Genomic DNA, 9734 nt, shown 5'->3' with positions numbered 1-9734 from the left:
AGAGAGGACAGTGTTATAAGGACTGAGTGTGACAGATAATGGAATTATTATATTTGATTATACTTGATAGCACTGGAGGGTAGTGTTATAAAGGATGCTGGTATATCCACAGTTGGATGACGTATAAAAATAAATACTACTGTTCTTGACGGTATAAAACCCCTCTTTAGCCAGATACCCTATGTAGCATTTTTATTGGGATCCACATTGTTTTGTTATAGTAGCCAATGGCATGTGGTATTTACCCCGGAGAACAAATACTGGAGGACCTGAGCCAGCCTAGAGCTTCAGTTGGCTGATGGAGAAGGTAGTGAGTGAATGGATGCAGTATCTGAATGAATAGCCACAGCACCAATCCAGTCAAGTCTCTCATTCAGGGGTCTAATCATGAAGCAGTGAAAAGAGTGGAGAAGTGAGCCAGTGGAGAAGTTGCCCATGGCAACCAATCAGTGTTGAGGAATACATTTATAAAGTGCATTCTATAAAATTATACGTAGCAGCTGATTGGCTGCCATGGGCAACTTCTTCACTGGCTCACTTCTCCACACTTTTCACTGCTTCATGAATAGACCCCCTCATTTCCTTATTCAACTCCAGCAGTTTGAATCCCCACAGGTACTAATTATACAGTATATCTCAATCTTTACAGTCTGAGCAGATGAACATTTAAAAGGTGATGATCATACGTATGCTTATCCCCAACTAACTACTACATTGTGGTAACTCCCCCAGGTAACAATCCTTTTAAATTACATCTTTTAATTATAATAATTTTAATCTGTTACTTATAATATGTAAGTCACTTCATTTATATTGTGGCTGCATCATACATTTAGCTGCTTATGGGACTCAAGCACTGCTGCCCCGTAAAATATGGGAGGATATCTATCCCATTTATGGAAAGTTGTACAATTGCACTTATTTGCTAAAAGAATTTAAACTGTCAATCACAGATATTGTTTGGTTAATTGACATAGGGGGTCATTCCGAGTTGATCACTCGCTAGCAGTTTTTAGCAGCCGTGCAAACGCTATGCCGCCGCCCACTGGGAGTGTATTTTAGCTTAGCAGAAGTGTGAACGAATGTATCGCAGAGCGGCTACAAAGTTTTTTTGTGCAGTTTCAGAGTAGCTCAAAACCTACTCAGCGCTTGCGATTACTTCAGACTGTTCAGTTCCTATTTTGACGTCACAAACCCGCCCAGCGTTCGCCCAGCCACGCCTGCGTTTTTCCTGGCACGCCTGCGTTTTTCCGAACACTCCCTGAAAACGGTCAGTTGACACCCAGAAACGCCCCCTTCATGTCAATCACTCTGCGGCCACCAGTGCGACTGAAATGCTTCGCTAGACCCTGTGCAAAACTATATCGTTCGTTGTGCCCGTACATCGCGCGTGCACATTGCGCCGCATACGCATGCGCAGAACTGCCTTTTTTTAGCCTGATCGCTGCGCTGCGAAAAATGCAGCTAGCGATCAACTCAGAATGACCCCCATAATCTGCTGTCATTCTCACAGTGGATAGTTATTGGGGCTTCTTAAAAATGACATGTCACTATTATGCATTATTTACACAAATAAGTAGAAGAAAGTACAATTATGTGTCTTTCAGTGTAATAATTATATGTGATCTAATAGCTCAAAATATAGTGGAGCAATGGAAAATAGGCTCTGTTTGTTATACTGGCACCCCTTTAACACTGCAAGTTAATCTTATTGAAATAGGTATATAATTTTTTTAATTATTTATATAGCGCACACATATTCGCAGCACTTTACAGAGAATATTTGGTCATTCATATCAGCCCCTGCCCCAGTGGAGCTTACACTCTATCTACATTCCCTATCACATGCACGTACACACACACTAGGGCTAAAAAAATGTTGTCAACAGCCAATTAACCTAGCAGTATAATTTACCCAGCGGAAACCCACACAATCACAGGGAGAATATATAGGCTCCAGGGCCATGGTGGGAATTGAACCTTCAACCTCAGTGCTGTGAAGCAGTAATGCTAACCATTACACCAGTGGCAGATCGACGGCCATATAGTGCAGGGAGAACTGCTTAGCACATATAAACATACATGTTATGATGGGTTCCGGTATGAATGGTCGACCATGTTATGGTCGACCACTATTGGTCGACATTGACATGGTCGACATTGACACATGGTCGACACATGAAAGGTCGACATATGAAAAGGTCGACATGAGTTTTTTAACTTTTTTTGGTGTCGTTTTTTGCGTAAAGTGACTGGGAACCCCAATTAGTGCACCGCGTCCCCTCGCATGGCTCGCTTCGCTCGCCATGCTTCGGGCATGGTGCCTTCGCTCCGCTACTGCTTCGCTCGGCACACTTTACCGTTCCAATCGTAGTCCATGTGGATCGTAAAGTATGGAAAAGTTCCCCAAAAGAAAAAAAAGTAAAAAAACTCATGTCGACCTTTTCATATGTCGACCTTCCATGTGTCGACCATTTTCATGCGTCGACCATGTGTCCATGTTGACCATGTCAATGTCGACCAATAGCGGTCGACCTAATGACTGTCGACCACAACATGGTCGACCATGTGAACGGATACCGTTATGATGTATGTAATATATGCATACCTCCCAACTGTCCAGATTTCCAAAAATAGGGACTGTCCCGCTGTCCCACCCTTCGGGCTGCAGTGTGGGCAGTTGGGAGGCTCCTGTCACTCACTGGCATGCGCACAGCATCTATTAACAAGAGACAGAGAGAGAGGGGGCATGCCAGCAGCTCACAGAGTGCTGGGCATGCCCCCTCAGTGATGAAAAGGGGGGTGTAGCTTGTGATCATGGCACTCCCGTGAAGCCATGCCCCCTTTTCCATAGGCCACACCCCCTTTCCGAGATCGGGTGCGGCAAAGTCCCGAATCCACCATAATAAATGTTTGGGGGGGGGGGGATGAAGGTATGATATTATATGTGCTGGCTTGTTGCCCCGGGGATTGGCAGCGCTGTGTGTATGAGGCCCCGTGCGGCACCCAGCATAAAGCTGCACACTCTCCTTCTAAGCCCGCCCCGAGACTCCCATTGGCTAGTTTCACAGGAGTCTGGGGGAGGGCTTAGAAGGAGAGTGAAGCCTTATGTTGAGTTCCGTGTGCCGCACGGCGGCTGATACACAGATCGCTGCCGATCCCTGGAGGAACCAGCTAGCACATATATTACATACGTCAGAACATGTTTATATGTGCTAAGCGGTTCCCCACTGCACTACGTGGTCAGCGCTGCAGCCGCTGCTGTATTACACCATATGGCTGTGGTATGTAAATACTGTCTCAGCAGAACATTACGTGGTCTTTCGCTTGGGAACACAAGTATTGATTCTATATTACTAATCATTATTCACACTTCAAAGACAGTGGGAAATTAGAAACTAGTTTTCAGTTCTTTCTTGAATGTTTTTTAAGGGCCTGTTCAGCTGATATAGCCAGAACTCTGATCGCCGGTCCTCTTTATCCAGACATCAGGCATATCTGGTTTGCTGTTTGGTAGCACAACTGAGTGATCACTACCTTGGTTTGCCTGGCTCTTCCATAACATATTAGTCTGTTTTGAGCATGTAGGTGAATCAAACACTGTTTCTCTTAGAGCCAGTCTTAGAGTTTCTCTTTTTCCATTCAAATGACCCCTTTCACTGTGGCTGGGGGAGTCGGGAACTTCAAGAAAATCTGGTGAACAGCTTGTTGAGTCGGCTATTTTAGAGCTCTGGTCAAAATCACTAAGACAAGTTTCGTTTGAGTCAAGGGCATCAAAAGAACTACCCATAGAACAGAGGCACCGAGAATATTCATACATGTGGATATTTCTATCTGCGGAATGGTGCGTGGGACTGCTGCCTTTAGGGCTCTGCAAGTTAGTGGGCTGGGTCTGACACTGTGAGTTATGTACATGGAGCTGGTCCACCACAGATCCATTCCATGTCTTGCTGTTCACCCTCTGGCAAATGCATTTTCTGCATGACTCTTCAGGCTCCTCTCTCTCAGTCCCGTAGTTACTTTGTCTGTAGGGGGAAGAGGTCTGCAATGCAGGGCACTGGCTAAACACTTTGTGCCCAACAGTATTATCCTGGAACTCTTGGACTTCATCCTTCTGAATATGCTGAGTTCCCATTCTTGGGAACTTACTCTCTGACAACTGCATGTCCTCAGATAGAATAGATGGACGTTTGGAGAGCTTGCTCGTTGTAGTACTATTGTCAAAACTGTCACTAAGGTTTCTGGCTAAAGGCTGAAGCTCATACTGTTCATTTTCTGCGTTGGATTCCTGAACTTTCCTTAGCCGGCCCTGCTTCTCATTTCCACCACAAACAAATGTGCCATTTAATCTCAGATCATCAGAAGAGTCCTTTAGGCCATTGGCACAAGGCCATAATATTTGTCCACAATTCTTCTCTGGGCCAAAGAAACAGCAAAGCGACTGGAAAAAGAAGCTGGCAAAGCCACAGCTGATGCATTTAATCATCATAATAAATATGCCCAATTTTCTGTATGCCAGTACAGTCGCTGGCAGCATTATTACCCCAGTGGAAAACATAGTGGAGGCCCCCATGGCTGTGGCACAGCTCATCTGTTTTAATGAGAATGCCACGCGGCTGAGGCGGTCAGGATGTGGACACAAATGATAGGAAATGCAGTAGTTTACCGTAAAGTCAACAGAGACACCAGCTGCCACGGAAACAAACAGGGATTCTACTACATTCAACTGCCATTCCAAAAGGATTAAGAGACCAACTGTGACCAGTACTGAGCCTCCTATGGCAGCAACTGAAAATAAACTGAGTAAGACATTCCATGTGGTAAGCAACAGAACCACGAATGAAATCGCCACGGAAAAGCCAGTTATCATCATGATCTCAGTACTCAGAGTATGCTGCAGGTTAAAGAGAGCAAGGTTGCTTGTAAACCACCCATTCTGGAGCCCCGGTGGTGCGTTCTTTAGTTCATTTGTCAGCCATTGGTTTAAAGTGTTGTAGAATTTCTTGCTTTTGCTATAATTGAAGCTATAATGATACATTGTATGAAATTCCAGAACTAAGGCTGTCAGGTTACCTTCAGCATCAAACCTGGGTCCAATGTCATAAGCCTCAGGTCCATCACCTCCTTGTTCTCTTACCATCATGTTTATGCAGTGAAGCAGCAAATCACTTGCATACGGGAAGGAGAATTGGTTACAGCAAAGGTTGTGGTTTTGGTCACTCTGTGAGCACTGACGACTTTCCATCCAACGCTGGAAATCTTCCATGAAGCAAATGTTTGACTTTTTATCCTGATCAGAATAGTAAAAACTTTGGTTTCTCACCTTATGGCAAAGCTCCAGAAGCCACCTCTGATCATCAGCATTACGGAGGGTAAAAGTAACATCTTTCGTAAGTGTTTCATTTATCTTTGGATTGAGATGATCTCCATTATCCACAGGCGTAATGCCCCATACCAGTATAACTGGCATATGCTGTCCTTCTCCATGTTCCCGATGTTCAAACATGAACTGGTGGCAGTATTCAGCATCGTATCTCTCAAAGGGGTGGCTCTGCCGAAACATCTGAACCGCTGACATAACTGAGGCAGGCAGTTTTAGTTTTGGGTTCACACAAGCGATGTAAGCACCTCCGGCTGCCAGGGCAGTAAACCAACAAATCCAGATGTACCGGAACTTGATCACCCCACAGGGAAGGAGCTTCTCAAACAGCAGTTTAGATGTTTCAGACAATGTGCTCTGCACACCTCTAAGCTTTTGGTAGAGAGAAAGAAGGAACTTTTTATGCCCATTGCTGTTCCAGTAATCTTCTGATTTGTAAGTTTTACAATGGACTGTAATATATCTTTCATAAAGGACCATGGTGGCAGGAAGCCAGGTGAGCATGAAGGCCATGTTGACTAATACAGAGGTTCCCATGTAAATAGCAAAGCAACGAACCGAGGTAATACTGCTCATGTAACTGGCATAGAAAGCCGCTCCACTTGTCAAACAAGATACTAACATAAGATAGCCAAAATGGTGCATAGTATGCTTCATCCATTGTAGCATCCCAGCTGCAGAATGTTGTATCTTGCTGAGGTTCCACAGGTCAAAGAACACAAAAGTGTGATTTGCACAGATACTACTGAGGATTATAATTGCTATGAGGTTAACAAAGGGGAAGAAAGTCATTCTAAAGACCAGCTTGTACAAAAAGAAAGAAATCATCAGTGAGCCAACAACAGACATCAAGACCATAAAAGTGATAAAAAAAGAACGCAAGTAAAAAGATATACTTAGAAAAATAGCTATTATCGCCAGGACTGGATACACAGTATCCAAAACAAGATAGTGCTGGAAGAGTTTTTGCTTTAGCCCCAAGTCCATTCCAGTGATTGCTGTGTAGTTATCAAAGAGATCCCAGGATTCCAAGTTGTCTAGATAAATGTCCATCATCAAAGACCCTTTTTTGGCTGGCAGAAACAGCATGCTGTACTTCAGAGATGGGACCTGGTAATCTGTGGTCTGGGGGCTGAGAAAGTCCTTGTCAACTAGAAAATGGAGAAGCTGATAAACGGCACTTGATCGGGTGCACTTTTCAGGCACTTTTGCACACTGAGAATGCTTTTCTCTTTCCAACCTAGAACCTATGCAGGAAGGAGTGAGGGCACCTCTATGGTAATCTGGAGCGCAGGATCGGAGAAGGACCAGTGTGTGAGAGATGTCACTCTGCGTGATTTCCATGCATGAAGACCGGTTGTACAGGATTGAAATATAGTTTCCAAGTGACCAGCTGGGACAACATTCCTTGTTGTCGTTGTGTTCACACAGCTCTGGGAAACTGGAGTGTGAACGGATCTACAGGAAAAACGAGAAAGTTAGAAACAAAGTCATTACACAGAAATGACAATGATCTTTTCTAATACAGATAGGTTGTAGTGTATGAATCCCACCTTCATTATGGGCCGGATACAGAGGTGGGCGCAAAGCGTTCGCACTGCCGATGTTTGTGCAGCAGTTATTGTTGTACTGCACATGCATCTAAGAATCAGCAAGCGTTTATGGGAGGTAACGGGGGGGGGGGGGGGGAGGGTTTGTAGACAACTGCAGGCATATCTCAGCCTATGACTGCGTCGTCCTATGCAGATGTAAAGGCTCTGGTGGCTTACTTGCGACGGACATACTAAGCAACTATAGGGTTTCTCAGAGGTCCGGAACAGAGATGGGCATCCCTGTACAAATAACAGCGACTGCGCCATTAGCATATTTCCGCAGATCCGCTACATGCGAAACTCCATTGCGACTGTTTCCCCCTTTGAATCAGGCCCTTTGATGGATTCTGCAATTAGTCTTTATATGGAAAAAAAACTGAACAACAGAAAAAGAACCTAAGCCCCAGCAGTATTTTTGTGAGTGTTTACACTGGGGCTAAGTCAGAGTTGATCGCAGCAGCAAATTTGTTAGCAGTTGCGCAAAACCATGTGCACTGCAGAGGGGGGGGGGGGGGGGGGGGGCAGATGTAACATCTGCAGAGAGAGTTAGATTTGGGTGGGGTGTGTTCAAACTGAAATCTAAATTGCAGTGTAAAAATAAAGCAGCCAGTATTTTCCCTGCACAGAAACAAAATAACCCGCCCAAATCTAACTCTCTCTGCAAATGTTATATCTACCCCCCCCCCCCTGCAGTGCACATAGGGGGTCATTCTGAGTTGTTCGCTCGCTAGCAGTTTTAAGCAGCCATGCAAACGCATAGTTGCCGCCCACGGGGGGGGGGAGGAGGAGGGGGGGATTTTCGCTTTGCAGGAGTGTGACCGCCTGTGCAGCAGTGCGCCTGCAAACACATTTTGTGCAAAACAAGACCAGCCCTGTAGTTACTTATCCTGTGCGATGATTGCTGCGACGCGTGACACGGTAGTGATGTCAGATACCCGCACAGCAAACACCCATCCACGCCTGCGTTTTTCTAAATACTCCCAGAAAACAGTCAGTTGACACCCAGAAACGCTCTCTTCCTGTTAATCTCCTTGCCATCGGCTGTGCGACTGAAAGCGTCGCTGGAACCTGTGCAAAGCCACAATGCTCTTTGTACCCGTACGTCACACGTGCGCATTGCGGTGCATACGCATGCGCAGATTAGCCATTTTTTTTCACTGATCGCTACGCAGCGAACAACGGCAGCTACCGATCAACTCGGAATGACCCCCATGGTTTTGCCCAACTGCTAACAAATTTGCTGCTGCGATCAACTCTGAATTATCCCCATTATTGGGAACCATAGGTGGAGGTTGTATATTATAGATGTATGTTATGTAGACTTAGACATATTTTATACAAAGCAATATTTTGTCCCATGTATTCTTGTTTTCATTTATTGTACGAGTCCCTACCGCAGATGCTGGGAGAATGTTTCATGGATCCGTCACACTTTTTGTGAAAAAGTCTTCCTTATGTTACATTTCAAACTACCCATCATTTCAAAGTTTTTCCCTCTGCAGTGACATGTGTGAATTTGTGTATGCTAATATAATTGAATATAGAAGTTTCTGTATGGATCGTAAGCACACCCTGTCTTGCAGCCTCTAATAAACCTACAAAGGTCCACTAGTAAAACCTCCAAACACACCAAATAACATCAGCTACACCCAACAATTCCTGATATATGTTTAATATACAGTAGGAAGCTGACTTTGGATAGGAAAGTCACTTGGCGACAACTGTTATAATAACATTGTAACATGTTAATATCTCATTTATCTCAATGAGCAAAAATAAAGTACACAACAATGAATATTTCTATCTTAAAAATATTCTAGGTCATTACCTGGGCTAACATGATAATAGCGGGGGCCATTCAGGTGCGGCTAGGAGGCAGGTAGGGAAGGCTGCCTGACCGCTCTGATTGTGTAACAACCACCTGTCCCTGCTCGAAGGCTCCTGGAATTGTGGCGCCCTGGGAAGCTGCCCAGTGTGCCTTTATTTAAAATGACCCTGAGCTTTGCAGTGTACAGAGTGGTAGCTCCTTTCCTTACACATACTTTAAAGCTGTCCCTTGCTGCAGATGACCATATCCAACAACATACATGAAAATAAATTAGCTGCATCATGTACAGTAATAGTATATTACTCAATACTACATTAAACTGGAAAATGTGGTATTAAGAAAATGCTAAAACAAATTTTTTTGTGTGTGACACCCTCAGTGAGGTAAACAGGCTTGTATTTAAATGATTTAAATGTGGTCTTTTTATATTAACGCAGCAGATGGTACATGTTCAAGGACAGATTCCATATGTTGCTCACCTTCTCTTTTTCTATGCGGCACATAGATTGTATTGCGTGCAGGTTCCACAGACTGCCTGCTGTTTTAGACATGAATACTAGTTGGGAGTAGCTCTTTGCTGAAAAACAGATGATATATTTGTGATTACTGAAGAATCTGTAATAAAACAGGTAATAACACCTAATGCTTTTTTGATTTGTGCACCAATTCGAAATCACCATAAACCATGGTTGATGCAAGGAGAGACCGTCACCAGTTGCATAGTGTAAAATAGCACATGAAGTGATACAAGAAAAATCCCAAACTGGACTATATATCTGACTAGCTGAACACCCGTGCTTCACTACGGGATGAGGATGGTAAATTAGAATTATAGTTGTTCGTTAAGTTACGTTGGTTGGAGATTTAGTATATAGGCATATCTTGCTTCCCTGACCCACTTTGTGTAGTGGCCGGACCCCTTTTTGGTCCTCCA

General features: G+C 44.2%; 1 protein-coding gene across 4 annotated transcripts in view; it reads right to left on the bottom strand.

Moving 5' to 3' along the window:
* Window positions 1–537: 537 nt before the first annotated feature.
* DISP2 (dispatched RND transporter family member 2) overlaps window positions 538–9734 on the bottom strand; it is a 72319-nt gene continuing 63122 nt past the window's right edge. For all 4 annotated transcript variants that reach the window (XM_063947312.1, XM_063947313.1, XM_063947311.1 and 1 more), the window contains 2 exons: window positions 9280–9377; window positions 538–6838 (listed from right to left, as the gene is read on the bottom strand). In XM_063947312.1, coding sequence (XP_063803382.1) covers window positions 3440–6838; window positions 9280–9377 — 3497 coding nt within the window. In that variant the 3' untranslated portion in view covers window positions 538–3439. The remainder of the gene's footprint in view (window positions 6839–9279; window positions 9378–9734) is intronic.

Source organism: Pseudophryne corroboree, chromosome 12, assembly GCF_028390025.1.
Source record: "Pseudophryne corroboree isolate aPseCor3 chromosome 12, aPseCor3.hap2, whole genome shotgun sequence".
Lineage (NCBI taxonomy): Eukaryota > Metazoa > Chordata > Amphibia > Anura > Myobatrachidae > Pseudophryne > Pseudophryne corroboree.
Note: the sequence above shows the minus strand (reverse complement) of the source record. Positions and strands in the feature narration are given on the sequence as shown.